The sequence below is a fragment of the Stylophora pistillata genome, chromosome 1, assembly GCF_964205215.1.
Source record: "Stylophora pistillata chromosome 1, jaStyPist1.2, whole genome shotgun sequence".
In the NCBI taxonomy this organism is placed as follows: Eukaryota; Metazoa; Cnidaria; class Anthozoa; order Scleractinia; family Pocilloporidae; genus Stylophora; species Stylophora pistillata.
In genome coordinates, this window is record NC_142519.1 from 35,601,326 (window position 1) to 35,622,044 (window position 20,719).

A 20,719-nucleotide genomic window follows, 5' to 3' on the forward strand; every position below is an offset into this window, starting at 1 on the left:
TAATTGTATCCATTTTTTTTATATTTACTCATTTACCTTAGCCGAGGCAGATTCGTTACCACTTAGGTATAACTCGGCCAGATCATCAGCTTGTATATAAAACGTGTAGTTATTGTCTGATGGTGGTATAAAGAAGCCTCGCAGTCGGTCACTGAATGATGTTGAACTTGCTTCGGGTAACACTTCGGAAGCCGTATTTCTCAGTCCTCCGTTTCCTGATACAGAAAACGAGCTGGTACGGTTTCGCAACGGTACCTCACGTAATAGGCCACGATTCCCTGTGAGGTTAGGTCAAAATGATGTTTGTCAACGCCCTCGGGTAGCTTATGAGACTGAATTAATCCTAACATATTATGTATCTTTGATTTACCACTTCATTCTGGAAAAAAGACTTCATTATTACGGACAGATCCACTAAGATTTAGGCCGGTAAAATTTCTCACCTGGGTAAAATTCATCGTTATCTGCCAGAGGGGCCTCACTTATTTGACATTTAATAATGTCTCTTTCTATTGATTTTATTTCACAAGGTACACCTGATAAACACAACAAAATAAAGAAGGTGAGCGGATATAAACAGAAATCTAATTCGTGTCGCATGCTGGAGAGGGAATTTCTTCTGGCTGCCGAAAGAAGTTACGTCAGAGTTTTTGCATCTCCAAGAAGTTATCCTTGCTTTTTGCACTTTATTAATTTAATTAATTTAGTTTAATTTAGTCCATTTTCACTTTCAAGTTTTGCAGTGGGGAAGGACTAGAAAGGAACATTGGAACCATTCGTGCTTGTCCATCCTCCCACCCATCCCACCCCAGGGGAAGGACATCCATCACACAGTAATCTCGTGTGTGGGAAATTAACGTCTCCTACCCCAACCCTGCAGGAGACGGGACCTCCATTTAATCGTCCCTATCTGAGAAGACTAGAATATCTAACCACTTCCTGATGTTATAGAAAGGTAGCAAATTCTTCTCAATTATTTTAAGACCCTGAGTGTTGGTCCGGCCGGGGCTCGAACCCTCGACCTCCCGCACAACAGTCCAGCGCTCTATCCATTGAGCTAACCGGGAGGCGGTTATTAAATTTAATCCTTTAATTCAAATTTCCGATATTATATCTGTTTCGCGAAAATTGATGAATTAGGATGGAACTGTTTTTTTTTTAGTTTAATAAACGAACGAGTGAAACACGGCATGAGTGTTGACGAAAAAGGGGCCGCAGAGGTTGAAATCTCAGCCGTAGAGACCTACTCATGCCATTAGTACGTTCTTCTTTGTTGAGAGCGTACTGAGTTAGGAGGAATCCAAGAGTGCACATCACTCACTCCCTTCCCCCGACTCTCTCTCTCGTCGCCCCCCCCCCCTTACTCTCGACCCACAAACCCGAAATTCGCACATGGACATGGACTAAGCGTACCTGATACTGCAACTGAAACTTTTTTTGCTCTTACATCAAAACCTTTGCCTTTTATTGTAAGAACTGTCCCACCTGCCGTGCTGCCAACAGCCGGGCTGACTTCAACAACATCTGAAAATGGAATTTCAGTAAAGTCACCGTCATAATGGTTTCACTATCAATTTTCCGGCATTTTTTCTATATGACGTCAAAATCTTTTTCATTAGGTCATTAACGCTACCTGCATGACTTTGGAAAAGGTAAAGTTTGTCCTGAGAATCAACTGAAATGACATCTTTAGACATCCGGGATCGGCCATAACCGGAAACCAAGAAGGAAACTCTTTGTGATCCTGCAAGAATAGGCCACAACCTCAATTGATATTTTATCTCTGTATTGATATTTTATCTCTGTATTGATTGTATTTTTACATGACCATGACAGTGAAATTCAAATCGTTCACATTAAAGCACAGACCATTATTATTTGGATGGAGTATGCCTTCTATTTCATTGTGTACGAAGCCCTTTTTTTTCGGTTTTCACGTTCCTGACAGTCAGTAAAAATACTTCTTACCTATCAGTGGTGAAACAGGTTTGCATTTTATATAACCCGTCTTGGTTTTTTGGTCTTCTATTTTTATTCCATATCTAACGTTGAAGAAAAAAACAAAAAAACTCTTAGACTTGCATTAAGTACTTCACAACTCAATATGATATACATTTATGCGTAATCATACATATCCTGATCTAAAACTCGGATGTGCATGTTTAACTTACAGTTGGTCTGTTTCTGGGTCTTTAGCCTCGCACAAATCCGCACCAGCAAAAATCCTACAAGAAAAATTAAAGAGGTGATAAGAAAGTTAGGATCAGATGTGCCTGACAAATACAAAATTGAATGCTCAAAGTAAACAGCATGGATACATCTAAATCATTTCGATTTACGAATGAATAATAAGAATTCCTTGTTTAAGTGCTCAACCATAAATGTTTTTAGTGAGGGGTAGGCACTCAGTCATTTTTGAAGGTGATAAAGTTATATGAAAATATTAATATTTAAATGACCCGTTTAAGTAGAATTCATTAAGAGGAATGTTTTATATTATCTTTTATTCAATGAAGCAAAAGACGCTTGTAGCCTACAGCTTTCTATGACTTCTAAAATAACAGAAGCTAATATAGTTGATGCAATGCACTTTACTGTGGCACAGAGTCTAATTGTTATCAACATCCTATTTTGAGCCCCTTCTGTACCTTTCAATTGAGGATAACTCTGGGTCAAAGTCCTCTGTTTCAATAACTTGATCTGTAAACATCCTTCCACGAATTTCCAACAGTGATCCTGTCGTAAAACAGTAAATTTCGAACATTGTTTGTAGTTGGAATGAAAATAAATTTATGGTAAACTGGCGGACGATTTGATTGGTATATAACAGAAATTTCGAATGCAACTTCGTAGTTATCAGATTCCTTATAGCTGTTCGCTAATACTATAAATATCATAAAAAATATCCCAATTGCTCATTTCATTAAAGAAAAACCTTGAAAATATTAAATAGCTTTATTGTTTCTAGGAACAAATGAAAAGAAATGGGGTTAACAGAATCATTGCCCCAAACGGAGATTTTTTTCTGTTTTTTTTTTTTTTTTTTTACAGTGGAGAGGGGAGTCAAAGACTTCATTTCTTTCAGGGGCTACTCCTATAGAACTGAAAGATCAACAAAGCGAGGACTTAATGCTTCCGGGTTAATACTGACATTTTCTACATAGCAACACTTTTCGACCGATTTAACTGGTACATAGTTAAAAATGGGTTATGATACCGATTAGTAGCAGCATCATAAAGTTTTTCACTTCCGGCAACGCAGAGAGAAACTGTTTTGCATGTACGTGTTGCTTTCGAATGATTTTAATGAATTTCTTGAAAAATGTTGATTGTTTTCATTATTGAGAAAAGTAATTACAATTTGTTCAGTCATTATCCCTAACTATAGTAGCTTACAGTGAAGACCATCCTGTAAATTCAGAATTAATACAAAAAAAATTCTACTCGTTCCCTCAGTTTTCGATCGATGACATGCATCCTGACTATCTATTTTGGAGAACATTTTAGACCTTTATATGTCATTAATGTAATAACCCGCCGCTCCAGCTATTCATAAAATTACAGCAAAAGCAACTATCATCGTAGATCAATAAAATGCATGTATTTTACGTGTATCTTCCACTTTGACTCTGACTCCGTCTTACTTTGTCTAATTACATGGATGACCCATGTAATTAGACAAAGTAAGATGGACAGAACTGTGTTTCATTCATTCCTAAATTTAGTTTTTATCTCCTGTAAATAATTGCAGCAGCATACATTTACCTGTTTATATAGTTTTATAAACAATTATGGCCACACAGGTAGGGAAAAGAAATTGGAAGAAAAATTCGCCTTTACAAGTTTTGATGCTCGCCAAATAGGGGAATCCTTGTTTACAATATTTGCCTCATTAGCATAAGCAATTCAGTTTCTGATGGAGTTCAGTTCTAGATCTGAATATCGAAAGGTCAAACTACGATTAACTCGGCCAACGAATACGAGCCTGATGCATTGAGTACTTTTTGTGCAACACGGGTTTAAAAACTCAAAATTTTACATAGAATGTATGAACTCATTAGCGCTTTTGCCACCCAGAAATTTTGCAGTTTTTGATGGACTATTTCTCGTTGAATATTACACTCAAAGAGCTAAAAATTTCACCATGTACTAAGGTTTTCTAGCTCCTTAGCTGCCTAAAGTCAATTTGTATCTAACATGCTTCCTTCTTTACGCAAAGCCGTATGCAAATGAGCAAAAATGTAAACAATGACGTCAGCATGAATCCGCCTATACTGTGCTAAGGAAAACTGCTCGAATCTAGAGGAATTATGAAATGATTCTACAATTAAAGTTTGTTTCTCATTTCTCAAGCTCATTTAATTTAGCAAGGAACTTTTTATTTTTTTAATAGGAGGTTTGCTGTGGTCTTCACTCCTTTTGCGATGAGATACTTGCTACTTGCCACTATATTACTATATTAATGATATTTTGAGAACATATCCTTAATATTTTTACATATTCTCTATTTAATCTTATATTATACTCGTGTTATTCATTTATAGTGTCCACAATTAGCTTTTAGCTAAATACCTTGACACTTCAATAAAGTTTATGTATGTATATATGTATGTATGTATGTATGTATGTATGTATGTATATACGTATGTATGTATGTATGTGAGCTGCAAACAGTGTTTTTCGTGGACAGTTTTGGTTGGTACGTCACGGAAATGACTCATTAAAAAAAGCTCTGCATTTTCAGTAGCTCTCCAACACAGCACTACTGTTTCTATTAAGAGGAGCAGAAGAGATTTCAAGAAGCTCATAGACAAAAGTCTGGCAACACTGGTAACTCAGTCACAGTGAAAATTGAAATTTCATCAAAAATCTCTTTGCTTAAAATAGTTATGAAAGGGAAGTACGCAAATTGTAATGGAACAAATTAATTTAATTTTATACGGCAAAAAAAAACTGAGTTTTGACTACGAAGCTTGATTGGCACGCATTTTTAAACAAATTTTTCACAATAAAATTGGAGTCTAAAGACAATGTTGATATTTTCTCTTTTTTTTAGGTAGTATGTCGACAACGATTCGTATCTATGCGTTCCTGGCAGTCTTAGCCGTTTCCTTTGGACAATCGACGTCTTGCAATTCTGAATTGCCATCGGATAGGGACTGGGCTAATGATTGGCACTTGCCAATGAATTTCAGGTGAGGAATTGGTGACTAGAAACTTTTGCTTCCTATTTTAGCCATTTTACGTCTGTGTTTGTTGGCAGAGTTTCCTCAAGTATGTGGATGTGAGGCTGAAGCCTCTTTTTATTTAACTTGTTTAATTTCAAACTGAACAATTTAAAGTTAATTCCTGATATTACTTCACATATTTGTAGGCAACGCAATCACGTCGCTGTACAGTTACTGGTTGGGCTGTAAGAATGATCGCGTCTGGACCCTTAAATGTGGTGCTGTTGGCAAATTCAACAACGAGAAATGTGTTCGCTGACCGCAGATAATTGTTTGGGAATTTTTTTTACAAAGTACAACGTCAGTGGTTACCACTGGCCATAAAGCTTCCCGCTGATTCACGCGGCAAGCTAAACACAATTTTTATTTCTATGAATTTCAGGGACTGTGCTTGGCAGGCCCGCGTCTGCCATGTTCGAAAGATGGCGGCGATGAGCATTTTAATTGACAATGAAGTAACCTGACACGACGTCATGATTTATGAGACATTGGTGCTGGGATCCGGCAAAGCTGGATAATGTGACAAGTTTTCTCGAAACAGAGAAATAAAAGTGATGTAAATCAACCAATCTCTCGTCCTCTTCCCTTTCTTTAGAATAGTGATTCGCTCGATAATCATGGTTATCCAATATAAAAAATACTCTGTTAATTTCGAACTTCGACTATCTTTATCGTAGTCTAGTGAAATACCCACTTAGGGTTGTTCAATGCGGTTGGCTTTCATTCATTAAACGAGCACATCTTCAGTTATCCTTTAAACGTGAAAAATCCTAGATCTTTGTTGTTTACTGTATATAAACCCAGTCAACGTTAACCAGGATTAAATATCCAAGGTTGCACGCTCCTGAATGAACTTAAGGTCTCTCAGATATTGCATAGCAAGAAGTCAAGTTGAGTCAAGTCACGCCGCGAATGAGCTGTCGGCTTTGATAGACCATAGTTAGTCTAACTATGCATAGACAGAGATTATTGCATGGCTGCGAGAACACGTGAATTTTATGTTCGAGGTCAAGAACAATATATTTGTGCCACGAGGATATAAAATACATATCTTTGAGTTAACGTGTAATTTTCTTTTTATCTTATAGACAATAAATATAAATAGAAAAGCTGGCTTTCGTACAAATACATACCCAGTGCCAAAATTATGTAAAGGTTTACATATGGCACCTTCAGTTAGTCCAAAATACACGAGAACTGGTTTGAATCATTAGATACTTTTATTTTCATCTTCTTTTCACTACGAACCTTTGAAGGCTGTTCAGCACCGTCAAACAAAACAAAACTTTAGCTTTATCTCGTCGCAACTACCGAGAAATCCATAGGAGATGCGTTTTGTTTTTGGTGTTCTTGTTCTTTTAAGCTGGTTGTTCGGAAAAAGCTGTCACTTCTTCGTCGCTTACCACAACAGATCTTGCGGCGAAAATAAATATTCCAAAGAACAAATAAACTAAATTCATTCGGCAAAGTTTGAAAACACAGGAACGGTGACATCGGTGCTCAATATCGCCATTCTTGTTACAAGCAAAAAAGACACCACTTGGTTCCCGGGTGTAGTGGTCGGAATTCTACGAGTGTTTTTGTGCACGATAAAGCACTCAGATCCATATGATAGAAGCAAATATATCTACGCACAGGGCGTTTTACACAAATTCGCGGCAAACAAATATGACTTTTATCAGAAAACATTTCGTCGCTGGCTTGCAGGCAATTAATTTGGAGACTAAGTTAATTTTTTTTACTTATTCTTTCACACAGATGTTGTTTTGCCTCGAAATTAGAATATGAGAAATTTGATAGGAACCGATTGGTTTTTAAAGGTATTTTCCTTCCTACGTGTTTTGCGTGACCAACACAACCATCTCCACGTATTGTGCAGAGTTTAACATATAATCAATGGCGGATCCAGGGGGAGGGTCCAGGGGGTTCGGACCCCTCCTATCAGACCTGACGCTTACAACTTTGAGACTGAAATTCTTACATCAACAGGATCATATATCACTGTTTAACTGGCTGATTTTTTTAATTAATGAATCGAAGTAAACGGTAAGCGGCCAAGGAATTATAACATGCAACCACGACTAGGGACTGGTGGGAGGGGGTGTGGGGGAGAAGTAATTTGCCTCAAAAGAGTCCAACAGTCCTTTCTGAACCAAAGTTTCAGGACCCCCCCAATCAAATATTCCTGGATCCGCCCCTGATAATTATCATTGTATTTGGAATGAAGAAACGAAAGAAAAATGCACAAATATTTTTGCTCTTACCGAGCGCGGACTCATTATCAGCAGAAGTGATCGCGTAATTTTTTTTGTTTTGTTTTGTTTTTTGTTTCATTTTATATCCACGATAAATATGCCAACATAAAAGCTCTCGATGGACTTCCATTCCAAAACATTTTTTAACCATCAACCATCAAATGTCCTTTTCTCTAACCACCTAAACGGTCTAAACCGCCAACAGTAGTCAAATAAGCTGTTCCATTAAGATACCCCGTTGCTGCCGAAGTAGCGCGGGCAAGAGATGCCATGTTTAGTGTGAGAAAACTGGCTGTGAGCCACAACAACGGGTTTCACTGACTGGCTAGAGATCTTGTGGTATTGGGAACCCGTCGCGCTTGTAGATGACTGGTACAGTAAGTGGCTACCAAGATAAACCCAACGGGATACAAACTTACTCTATAAATAAACTGAAATGTGGTTCAAAAGCATGATGTGTCATTGAAACATATTTAATATTTTGTTCGTGTTCAATCCCTCGCACGATTGCAGTCACAAATTTAAGTCGCACTTTTTCGTTAAATAACCTCTTATTTAGGTCAAATATGCGACTTTCTTTTCATCCGACATCTAGCTGTGGAAGCGAATCTTTTCTCACTCAGGAATGTCAAGCTTTCGGTTGAAGCTGTCAACTGATATGCTTTAACAGAGATGTCAAATCTGGAGGTAATTTGAAATGCCAAATCCTTAATGCTTATGCCCATGATACCAAATTAACAGCTTAAAGGTTCAATATATGACATGGTGTTATTTTCTCTGTGATGAAAATGCGAAAATCAACTTAACTCTATTACACAGGCGACTTCCCTTTGTGCCTAAATTCTCGAACCCTTGCAAGGTTATAAGAATGAGAGCTATATTTGAAAAGTTTTTTTTTCTTTTTACCAATTTCCCCTGTTTCTTGGCTTGCTTAAAGTTATCGATCGTCAAGTGTCATATCTATAGTGACAAATCAGGGATTATGCCTGAGTGCACATCATACTCCCACGTACTCAGACCTGAAATTAACTAGACGCGACGCGGATAATCTCACAGAGCACTTACCAGGTAGTCCATATTTCGGTGTTATTGAAGTAATTGTTGGTGTCTTCGTTTCAGTGTACTGAAAGAATAAAGTGTTTAACGATTGGTTAACCAAAGGTATCATTCGTTCATAGGGGCAATTGGAATTTCCAGAGAAAGTCAAAGTGTCACATGAGAAAATGCCTTTCTACTTTATTTTAGAATAATTACCTTATATCTAAAAGTAACTAACATCTTGTCTACTTCATTTTGAAATATGTCTAAAGCGTAACGTGCAGGCCAAGTTAAAGTTACAACAGTAATACCTACAGGAATATTTATTACCTTAAATAAACATTCTCCTCGGCAATACACATTTACACCTGTGTTATGCAGCCACTTCCCATCCACTAACACTCGTATGTTATAGCTATCTTCTCCTGACGGGGAGGGTCTTAAAGTGAGACAAAGTATAAAAGACATATCACTGAGAGAAACGAAAGTTTGTTCTGCTTTGAAAAGTACTGGAATCCGTTGAAATGTTTCCAAAACTCTTGATCATGAAAAGGACAAAAAAACTGAGAATTTGTGGAGTTTACTGGAAGGTATCGGGCTCGACTTCGCCGATGCAAAGTGTGCTGCAAGCGTTGTTGAAAGGGAAAGTTTAAAATTGCCAATCTACAATCATCGACAAAATGATGATAATAAAGATAGCTGACTTGTGGTCCTCATCTTCATTTAGGACGACACCAACTATTTGTCTGTTTTTTTGTTTGTTTAAATGTTTGTTTTAATTGGTTTTTAGAGCAGAAGGGCCAAAGGTTCATTTGCCTTGATCTAAAAGTTGCGAAATAGTTCATTAAAGACCAAGGGTGAAGCAATGAAAATTATGTACTGACCTCGTTTGACAAACTATTCGATACGGGGTCGTGTAGTACGAGATAACGTCACAAGGTACAACATGGGCGCGAGAGACTGATACAAGGGTGACGTTATTGCCCAACTCTTTCTCAAACTCGTTGAACTGATTCTGTGCAAATCCTGAAATGATTAAGATAGGTATCTAAGAAATGAAGAAAAGATCTACGGTAGTTAAACCTTGCTCAATATCAGAAATCCTGAACTTCTGCGGACAATTTTCCCTAAATTCATACGGCTTTAGGTAGTTGCAATTTGTAGTGCACGGGGTATAAGAATTCGTTTGATTATAGATGCTAGCTTGTCTTTCAAGACCAGCCTCTGCGGCAGTTCGAGTCTAAAACTTGAGCTTTTACAGTAGGGAATTATGAGAGCTTTGTTTTTTGGGAGGTTTTACTGTACTACTGTTAAGTGGTTAATAAAATTACTTTAATTAGCGGTAGCGAAAACTTCACAAAAACTTGGCCCATCTTAACATTCCAGGAACTTACATGTGCGAGATGAAAGTTTCATCGAAAGGCAGTACGTGTATATGCTATGCGACTTAGGAAATGTCACATATTTCATCTCACTAGAATAGTTGTAGATGCAAATATCAAAAACTAGGTTACAAAAATTCACAAGGGACAAAAACGTTACAAGGTAATTATACAATAATATTTCTGCAGCCAAAAGTGTCACACGTTGATTTCTTTATTGGATCACAAGCAGCCCTAGCTCACTACCCTGAAGGGGACCAGGGGAGCTAAGTGTTTTTTTTGTCGACTACAGGCCGCTGGCTACCCTCGCCGGGCTTATTTTTGTTAACCAACATACTGTGCGATCGGCGAACGGGCCCACAAATGTTTCAACTAGCCAAATTCGAAATTGGAAAGCCGATCGATCTGGAGATAAAAGCATCGCTTGTGAAAGATCTGTGGGAGGAATTGGGAATCGAGTGAATGGAAATGGAACTGCAACATCTCTGCTTTGATTTTCTGGGGGAATCGAGACTGGTGGTAATTTTTTGGCGGAATTATTCGCTTCGGGCAACGGACACTTCTAAAATAGGTTTCCGGCCTTGTCTTTCTTTTAGCAGTTGAACACCAACATAGCGCTAACTCGCCGAAAACGCTTCAAAATGGCCTGAGACGCTAGGAATCAACAAAGAAAACAACAAGGCAATAAGGTAAGCCCATTTTATTTCAAAACAAGACATTTTTTTCTCTCTTTTAAGGCAAACCGATAACATCCCATACAAACCTTTATAAATATAAAACGTTGCGCAACACGGTAAGAGTCACGTCCGCTTTTCTAGTTGTGAGCTTGGGCTGCCTGTGATTGGATCGATTGAACCGAACCAACTCACTTCAGTTGAAGCGAAGCAACAAAATGGCTAGACTCGTAGCTTACATCAGCATACCATCAGATAACGCAAAACTGGGTGGCGGTAAGAATCAATATTTCCTCTAAGCTATGTAACCAGGGGGGCTGATTTCCACTTCCACTTCTTTTCTATCGCACAGATTTGGATCCATGCCTTGATACATGACCCCCTCTCAACCGATTGATTATGTTCACAAGCGTGGAACACGGCTAGCGGGGGTGTTTTCAAAACGGTAGGGTTATTTTTATCCAAAGAACGTGACCCTTCTTAGACAAGTAAGCCCAACATTTTGTCGGTCCTTTTTTTTAGCAAACTTCTTCAACACGTTGTTGGCTTTGCGGGAAGTAACTCGTGCCCGCTTTTTATCGGACTTAAGCGCAATTAGGAAAAAACTTAATATGCAAAATTGGCTGCATTAGCGATTTCTCCTTATAATTTGGCATGAATTTTAGAGAACTTTTGTGTCCAGTTCGCTTTCTTGTTGTTCCGGCGACTATTAAAGACTCTGAAAAATTCCCGCTTGGCCTACACCTGGCTTACTCGCATAATTTAATATTGTAACATCGGTATAGAACTTGAAATGCACAGGTGACTTAATTGGTCTCCAATAGTGAAATTCGAACACCTTCAATAACAGCTTGTCTCACCATGATGCCGCCTAAGGCCCCAAAAAGAACCCTGCTTTGATTTTGCGAGTTTCTCTAAAGTAGTGACTTCTAAAACTTGCGAACTTTTTGTGCACGAGTTAACTAATCGATGGCTTACAAAGCATCTAAAAATTTCTGTGTTCGTGAGAGGTAGTTATCTTAAAATCTCAACAAACAAAACAATTAGTTGTAAGGTCACCTATCTGTCTCATGTCCCTGACATTTAAAGTAGTTATTTTTCAATCGTTCATAGTTAGTAAGAAGTCTGAACAAAGATTTTCAAGCTGATTGTCAAAGAAGTTTTTTTCCGCGATTACTTAGCCTTTGGTTGGATATCGCTTCGGTTAATGAAGGTGTAGTGTGTTGTGTCTGGGTTCTGCACAGATGTCCATGAAACCGGTCAAACAGATAATGCAAACCAAGCTAGAATTTCTATTGTTATCCCTCCTTAGATCAAAGTGATAATGCGGTCGAAATATATATATCCCAGTCAAAACTGCCGAGGTTTTGATGAGAGAGGTTGGGTTTTGACTGATTGAAATTTTGCACACTGATTAACAGCAAAGTTATTTTCTTATTGTGACATAGCAGTAATAAGCCAAATAACTACTGCAAAATCATCGGCTAACAATAGCAAATTTCAGAATAGCATACCTTCTCCATGTATCGTTAATCTTGTTGCTCCAAGCAAACTTCCAGTTGTTGGGGTAATTTGAGTTACACGGCCACCTGAAAATAAAACACAAATAAACTCCACATTACTCATTTCCTTGCAGCCAAGTCATGTGAGAGGCAAAGACCGGACTTTGTCGAGAAACTGTTCTTTATACCTTGAGCTACAGATAGAGAGAAGAAAAGAACTGCCACAGACTGAAAAATTTCCTTTTTTCGGTTCTTCATCTCGTGGTATAGGCTTTGTCAGCAAAATCGACTGGATGCTCTCTTGAGCAAAGCTGTGTGATTTTCCTCCGGATATCGCTTGCTTCTGCTGTTCAATTAACCGATCTAAAAACGTGATTCAAAGATTGACAAGTTGGTTGCAGCTTAGTGGGCAATTAACGCACTGTGGCGTAAAAGGTCAAATCCAATTGTGCTCTGCACTTCAATTGTCAGAGTTATCTCTGAAGGTCTTGTCCCAAATTGCTCACTTATTGCGTGATACGAGTCAGAGACCATTAAGTATATCTGAAGGATGTTTACATAGCGTGTTGGGTTAAATATGATTTTGTTTACAAAGAGATCAACCCGGTCAAGACGCAGGAGTTTGTATTTTCATTGGAGCTTCCCAGGCCACTGGAGTGACTAGAGAACAGCTGAGTTGGTAGTGATGTTATTGCGTCAAACTCATTGATATGCTCGAGACATTAAGTGCACCTAAGTACCCCATTAGATTAAGAAAACAGAAAGAACGTGGTGTAGCATATGACAACGACATCTTGGTTTGGAGGTCTGCCTCAGCGCACGTAAAATAAACGATCCCAAAAAAGACGCGCAAATTAAGAACCATGCAAAGTGCACTTGTATGTAGAATTAGTTGGGTAAATCTTTTGAGTGTTATCTCAAATTGGTTTAAGGTCTTTGTGATTTTACATGCTCAAAGTGGAGAACAAGAGAACTGTAGTGGATATGAAGTCTGATAGCATTACAATGATGACGTCACCATCATAGAATTCGAATGTATTGGAAACAATTTTGCAAGTTCAGGGTCATTTCTGCGGCTTTGTGAAAAAAATACTAATAAAAAAGATATTTATCACTTGTTAGTAGCCGGTTTTTTTTTTTTTAATCCACGAATGTACTTTTATCTCTTAATCACGTTTAAGCCGAGAAATAAGATTTCCAGAGAACAAGAGCCTACAAAGTTAGGCCTCTGCTAAAGATCAACTGATAAAAGGTTTATTTTTCCGCAAATCTTGTTTGAAATAAGTTTTTTGCTCTTGATCATCTGCACTCAAAATTTTTTACCTCTATTTAAGACGAGAAAGAAAGTTAGGGCAGTCTCTTGTGTTTTAAAACCGTCGTTCAGTTGTAGTAATGATCATATGCATCACAACTAGGCGGGAATACATTTTGCAATCTACTGAGGAAGAACTGCTATCACTAACCCAGATACTGTTGAGTAAGGAAAAAAAACATAACCCTTTACTCTGTAATCCTTCAAAAAGTATTTTCATGAGATAAAACAATACTTGTGAACGACCTCAAATACGTTAGGAAACGTCCTTCAAAAACTCTCTCACAGTGCACCGCAAGACTCCCTCTCTCTCACCTTTAAAAAATAATGGTAGTTTATCGCGTATCAAAAGAGGATTCCTCAATAACAGCAAGATTCAACAAATGATGAAGCTGCACTAATATTTACAAATACCTGTGTGCTTACTAGTTCTTGGCTGGTACGACGTGACAGTACTTTTCGTCGAATGGAATCTGCACACGAGTCAATCAGGATACTAACAACTCTACTTCTAACATTTTGAGGCACCATGCTCCGAGTGTGATAATGTCCGAATCCAGCCTTTTGAGTATGAAATGCTGTAGGTTAGGAAATATCCACAAGCAAAAACAGCAAAGAAGCTACCTTTCTATAACATCAAGAAATGGTTAGATATTCTAGTCTTCTCGGATAAGAACGAATAAACGGAGGTCCAGTCTCTTGCAGGGTTAGGGGTAGGAGACGTTAATTTCCCACACACGAGATTACTGTGTGATGGAGATCCTCCCCTGGGGTGGGATGGGTGGGAAGATAGCAGGTCCACATCAGTAAATAGCTGCCATAATTCAACCTGCTCAAACAATACTATGACGCCTTTAAGTTTTATATCATGATTGTTTTTTGTTCTTGTTGTTGTTACTTTTTGTGAATATTAGTTTCCCGCCTACAATAATGATTACGGGAATGGTATGGGATAAATCAAGTGTTAACTGCTCGGTTACTAAGCTTTTCAAGATGGCGGATGGGATCTAAACATGCTCGAAAATGTGGTTTCAAACTTTGAAGACGAGGCATTCTGTTCGTTCATTTTCCACGGAAAATAGTCAAGGGATAGTGTTAGGACTGGAATACACAGACCGGAAAACAGAAATCCATGCCTTGAAGGTAACACAACTAAGCCGACAATTGTCAGATCGAACCGTTACTAAACCTAGATCAGGTTGAAGTGTTTGCTGTTTTAAATTGTTTTAAATTGTGGATACGCTGTAGGAGAGCTCTTAGTTACACACACGGTTTCAGGGAAACCAGATAAAACACATTTTCAGAGAAACCAGTATATGCGCAGTTTTATATCCTGTCACTTCATGTTATGTATCTACAGAAAGAAACACCACCTTTATTACTGGAGGAAGGAGTGAGTACGGTATTTGTTACTCATGAAAATGGAGGGATGTCTTTGTTGGGGATATCTCATTCTGCTAAGGGAAAGTCATGCATGGAGATCAGAGCTTGGGATGTCATGAGCTCACTTGGATTTACCGCAAAGGAGATTGTGATACAAGACCTTGTGAAGAATGCATTCAATGATGGCAAATTTAAGTATGTAGACACACTGATCATGATTAACGTTACGAGAGATTTTGAGCCGATGCTGAAGGAGGGCAAAGCCCAATGCACTGCTGTAAATGGGAGAACCGAACCTATGGAAATCAGTTCTATTTATGGACTCCATCTCCCCTCCAGCACTTAGTCCTTTATCTCCCTTTGAGCCCCCTCACCTCCAGTTTTCTTTATGCGGCCTGCATTTACATTTACACAGTAAAATTTCCTATCTTGTCTCATCAAATTGATTGGAAGCATCTAAGTTGTTTCCAGGTAGCAGAGTAAAACTCATCTGGGAAATGCTGTTCCCATTGTTAAAATATTATAACATCAACCAGGTTGTATAATTTGTATAATTGGCGCCATTGGTCTTCTTCAGTATGCCAACATTTAACTGTTTTGGGATATGTATAACATGCAGTGTATGAGTGAAGGTATCTTCTATCTTTATGGATTATCTTCAGAGCTGTTTTAAATCTCCCAGAGAGCTCAGGAACACACCTCTCTTTAAAGATGGCAGCTCTGAAGGAGTATGTGTCAGTGGCTGTGTCATCAGGGTTGATATTTTTATGGAGATGTAGAAAGGTACATGTATAGTATTATCTAATAAGTTATTATGTAGCACATTGACCTTGCCAATATATAGGGTACCTTAAACTACAATGTAAGCCTATGTGTTCACCTTTATGCAATTTAATTTATGAAAAATGATTTTATCCACCATCAAAACAGACTTTACATGCAACACATACCTGTACATACAGTAAATGCATTATTTCAACATTTCCTTATAGAGACAGTTACCTGGTGGTGTATATGGATTGTAAAAGTCCTTTACTTACATGTGTAGTGTAATAACTCAAAGATTCTTTTAGAACTAATTGCACCACACCAAAAATGTTCAGTTGTGGTAAGAATGCAGAAATTGCATGGCATCATCAAGTTGTGTCATATTGTAAATTACATCGATTTAGTAATATGAGTAAACTAAATTAATAACTTTGTATGAACAAAATCAATTTGAAGCTGTGATACCTCCTCCCCTCACAGGAAATGCTACTGGGCTTTTGAACTTTTGAAGATTGGTCTGTTCTCCCGCAAACTCCTCTCTCCCCCCTCTAAGCATGGCCCATCATTAAATGCCTGTGGGCTGCCTCAGGGGGGGGGGGGAGTGGTGCCTCAGGGGGGAGAGGTGAATGTTGAAGCTTAAATTGATTAGCACATGACTCAGAAATTAATTCAAGATAAAGACATTCTTTTTGTTCCCTGTAATTCTATTCAGGTGGAGAATCAAGCAATTAGCCTTGAATTAGTTTCTAAGGTGCATTCATCCAGAAACATCCATGATGTAGCACTGATTTCTAGTACAGAAAAAGGTACTTTTTATTGGGTTTTTTATTTTTCAAGAAAGAAAGTGGTTTTTGTAATTAAAACTGAACTAGTAGGGGATACTGGTTACTTCTTTTTCTAAAGGAGAAGGGGTGTTTGTTTTTAAGAGGGTATGTTAAGCATGATGAAGTAATTTTGTGGATTCCTGACCTCAAAAGAACTTAGGATTAATATCAAAACTAAATGCCATAACTCGATGCTTGAAATAAAATTCCAAGTTATAGTCATGTACACATTCAACTACATTGTCTATAAGGTGAGGCGTGCATGCAGTGCAGGTTTGTCGGACTACTGTTGGGAACTTATCAATGGTTCCAAACCATGAAGCAAATAAATAGAGGCTGGATGTTGCCACTCCACACTACGTAACTTACATAATTTATTTTTCGTTGAAGGCTACACATCCTCCCACCCCAACTTATTGATTTCTTAGAATGAAAGTGCCTTGATCAAGAACAGCATGTGCCTAGACAATCAATACACTTTTTAGGGCTGGACCTCAGACCTTTCAGTCCAAGTAAAGACTTCATAACCACTAATAGCTACCCATCAAGCTCCTTAACAGACATGTATATTTATCATGTTTTGTGAAAGGGAACAGGTCAAAGGGATAACTTAAGTTGGCCTGGATGTTCATTGAAGATTATTTAAAAAAAACTTAATTTAGAAATATGACTGTCTTTTACATTGTGCTAATTACAATTAAATGACTAAAACTGAAGGTCACCATTGCAAATACTGGTACATTACTGAGTTACAGGAAATTGAAGTTAAAAGTAGTGGTTTTTCCTAAAAGATGACATGTTAGTATCCTCAAATAAAAAAAAAATCAAACCTTGTTGAGTATTCATTGGGCCTTATTTTGTCCTATGTCCAAAGAAACAGAGGTCAAAGTGTGGTGGTATTAATTAACCAGTTATATTTGTTTCAAAATACCAAAGCCACCTATTTGCTTTGGACCCAGTGCATTCACATTTTCCCAAGTTCTTCTGCACTCCTCATGTTCCCTTACATTGTAACTACATCTACATGTAGTTACTTGTCATGAGTTTTCTTACATTTATACATTGTGCACTGTGCATAAGAACTGTTTAAAAACATATTTCCTCAGGTCCCCCATTGTTAGTTGTTGGTGAGTCAGGAGGTATCTCGCTTCATTCACTTACGCAACCCACTGGTATGTATGTTGCCTCTAAGAAATGGGTTAAAGTGTAATAAGACTCAGGGTTAAAGCAATAGCAAGCCCCCTAAGTAACTTTGTCCCTATTTCTGCTTTGAAGTGCCCCACAGTGCAATTAGGGTAAAGTGTACAATGTCATGTAATATTGCACTCTTTCATCCAACTGATAGATGTGTTAGCTTGTATTTGCTTTGACTCAGTAATTTTTTTTTTCAGATGTTCACCCTGACAGACACATGGAGGTTTCAAGCACACATATTCCTTTCCCTTCATCAAATGTTGGTAGCACTGTACAAGGTTTGAAAAAAGTTTTTGAGCACGAGGAATTGAAACAAAAAAAATAACCAAATATGATAGCATTTGCGTCAATTATGATGTATTCTCAGTTTTTTCACTTACCAGTCATATGGCTCTCTGGAACTGTAACATTTCTTAATTATTTATACTGTGCCTCTAGAAATCCAGCGTGTATTGCCATACAGTTGTGTATTGTCAGACAGCTCTGGTCGATTGTGGTACCTTCATCCTCCCAATCTGCAAGAGATTTTCTTACCAAGCAGTCAAGGTGGCCATGGTGTTTTTGCTGTCCAAGCTAAAGAAGGCCAAGAAGAAGGTTAGCTGGGTGATTTTTACCACTGCATGTACCTGTAGCTTGCTACAAATGTATATTTATAATAGGCTTGGCATCACTCAAGGTGACAGGATCTTGCCAGAAGACTTAGCACTTACATGTACATGTAGATTAGCATCGTGGTACAAATTTAGGAAAATAAATAATTATGTTGTCACAAGGCCCAGATGAAATTCCTCAGGAAAATCTTTTCCTTGCAATAGAGTGAACACTAACAATACATGAAACTCAGTTCTATGAACTGGTTAGAAGAGTTTAGTATGTGGTGTACATCTAACTTGCCTCTAACTGTCAGAACCTGGGATCGATTTCCTCACTTAGTGCAACATGTGCTTTGAGTTTTCTGTTGGCCTCCTTCCTTGCTTTTAGGACTTTCTCCAGGTTCTATGGTTTTCCCTTTGTGACAGCATACAACACACCAAAAAACGGAACTAAGTTTTAGTGTGTGTTGAATCAAGTTTGAGGTGTTTAGATCTTGTGGCTAAGCAAAACCCTTATTGACCTTTTGCTTGTGCACAGTGAGTGCAGTTTTACCTTAAATTTGTTATCTTAAACACTAAACAGATCTTAAATTTGAACTGTCTTTTCCAGGATGGCTTGCAACTGTTGATCAAGGCCAAACTATTAACCTGTATAAGATGAGTGATGTGATAAAGAAAACAGATGCGGGAGTAATTACACAGCCTTGGCATGTGGTTTTATCGCACCACTCCATCAGCTCAATTTCATTCATTGAGGACAATGTACTTGTTGTTGGCTCAGATTCTTTAAAATCCATGTCACTGTGGGTGGGAATCAACCATATTGGGTCAACAAGACTGGAAAGTGGCTATAATTGATCAACTGGTTCATTAAATATGTATAATACTTAGTTTTCTTGGACTGGCAGATTTACTTCATCACACTTAAGGTTGTTTATCCTATAATTGTGTCATCAACTAAACCATGAAGCTGTTTTTCTTACATAATCCAATATACGCCTTGTTTAAGTGTGGAAATATTTAAATTCAGCTACAAGCTAAGTGAAGACATTAAATCAAAATTGTTTTATTGGTATCAAAAACAAATAAACATCTTTGTCTACACTGTACATATGCTCTTATAAATTAAGGGACAACTGCACAATTGCTCAAAGCCGTTTGAAGGAATTTACCTATAAGAACAAATTCACAGTTTTTATAGCTACCCAGTTTGGTCCAGCAAGCGCAGCCAAGTAACTACGCTGAACAGCAAAAATCTTAGGTGGAGCTGAATTTACTGGCCGTATGCTTTTGGAATCAGAGGGTTTGGTCGTGCAGTTTTGAATACTAATCTGTGTTTGAAGCAAGTCACAGAATGCACAAAGCATTTGTCACAGTGAGTATATTTGTAAGGTTTCTCACCACTGAGGACTCTAGGTCACAGTACTCACAAATTTCCAAATTGACTGAAGCTGTTGTCACAATGAGTATACATTTGTAAGGTTTCTTCCCACTGTGAACCCTGACGTGTCCTTGCAAATTTCCTGGTTGACTGAAGCGTTTGACTCACAGTGAGTACATTTGTGAGGTTTCTAATCACCGTGAACCCTGAAGTGTTGACGTCACACCTGTTTTTGTTTGAAGCTCTTTTCACAGTGCATTCGCTTGTAAAGCCTTTCCTTACTGTGTGTTCCGAAGTGTGTTTTCTGATTTATTTTGTAGTTGAAGGAATTGTCAGTATCTCTGTGCACTTGGGCCCATTCTTCCTTTAAATATTCCTCACTTTTGCTCAAATTGCCTTTCCCAGCAACTTTCTTGTCAAGAAATTGACAAGAAAGTACAGGAATTAATTGCCACACGCGAACGGAGGAAGGCTATCATGGAATACTGGTTCGCAAATCAGAGGAGCTGAAATCCAAGCCAAGGGAGTTTTACAACGCCTTTAGGCCATTTATTAATAGCAAAACTAAGGAGTCCACCTTAATCAGTTTAAAAACAGAAGAGGGCATCATTGTAAACGATCAGTGCGAGGTAGCTGAGCAATTACTGAACTATTTCACCACAGCTGCTGTTAGCATTGTAGGAGACAATGCTATTTGCATCACAGAAGAGAACCATGACAACCATGGCAGCGTTAAAACTCTAAGAGAAGCATACCTAGGAACGCACTTCGTGTTTAATCGTGTTGCAAGGATCAAGTGCACTTGCAAGGATCAAGTGCAAACTGGCGCTTGAAAATATCAACCCCAAAAAGTCCTGTGTGTGGGACCCCGGAGCACCGCCTAAACTCCTTAAGAACGTGGCCTGTGGAGTTGCCCCATCGCTAATGACTCTCTACAACAGTTGTATCGAGTTGGGGCGATGGCCTTGTGCGTGGAAAATGGGAGAGTGGACGCCAGTGTTTAAAAAAGGTGACAGACAACTGGCGAAGAACTATCGTCCCATCACGTCCCTTGTTACCGTAAATAAGACATTTGAGCATAATTATGCTCAGTAAGCAAATCACCGGGCACTATGACCCAACTCTCTATCAGAGAATGACAGCGTATAGAAGACATCATAGCTGTCAGACCACTCTACTTAGACT

The 20,719-nt window shown here is 38.3% G+C and overlaps 2 protein-coding genes and 1 pseudogene across 2 annotated transcripts in view; 2 read left to right on the forward strand and 1 right to left on the reverse strand.

Annotated features, from left to right (window-relative positions):
* Positions 1–12,405, reverse strand: part of LOC111326294 (fibrocystin-L) — a 48,944-nt gene extending 36,539 nt beyond the window's left edge. The window contains exons 1-12 of the mRNA XM_088753410.1: positions 12,268–12,405; positions 12,092–12,166; positions 9,406–9,547; positions 8,852–8,960; positions 8,549–8,606; positions 2,649–2,736; positions 2,172–2,225; positions 1,969–2,042; positions 1,634–1,744; positions 1,414–1,524; positions 444–536; positions 37–278 (exon numbers count right to left, since the gene is read on the reverse strand). Of these exons, the coding sequence (XP_088609536.1) occupies positions 37–278; positions 444–536; positions 1,414–1,524; positions 1,634–1,744; positions 1,969–2,042; positions 2,172–2,225; positions 2,649–2,736; positions 8,549–8,606; positions 8,852–8,960; positions 9,406–9,547; positions 12,092–12,166; positions 12,268–12,337 (1,227 nt within the window). The 5' untranslated portion in view covers positions 12,338–12,405. The remainder of the gene's footprint in view (positions 1–36; positions 279–443; positions 537–1,413; positions 1,525–1,633; positions 1,745–1,968; positions 2,043–2,171; positions 2,226–2,648; positions 2,737–8,548; positions 8,607–8,851; positions 8,961–9,405; positions 9,548–12,091; positions 12,167–12,267) is intronic.
* Positions 4,991–5,487, forward strand: LOC148742255 (uncharacterized; annotated as a pseudogene).
* Positions 12,406–14,356: 1,951 nt separating the features above from the next.
* Positions 14,357–19,262, forward strand: LOC111326323 (uncharacterized). The gene is made up of 8 exons (XM_022930293.2): positions 14,357–14,534; positions 14,752–14,969; positions 15,437–15,557; positions 16,255–16,348; positions 17,473–17,538; positions 17,758–17,838; positions 17,999–18,154; positions 18,764–19,262. Exons 1-8 carry the CDS (start codon positions 14,415–14,417, stop codon positions 19,009–19,011), a joined length of 1,104 nt encoding a protein of 367 aa, XP_022786028.2. The 5' UTR covers positions 14,357–14,414; the 3' UTR covers positions 19,012–19,262.
* Positions 19,263–20,719: the final 1,457 nt, after the last annotated feature.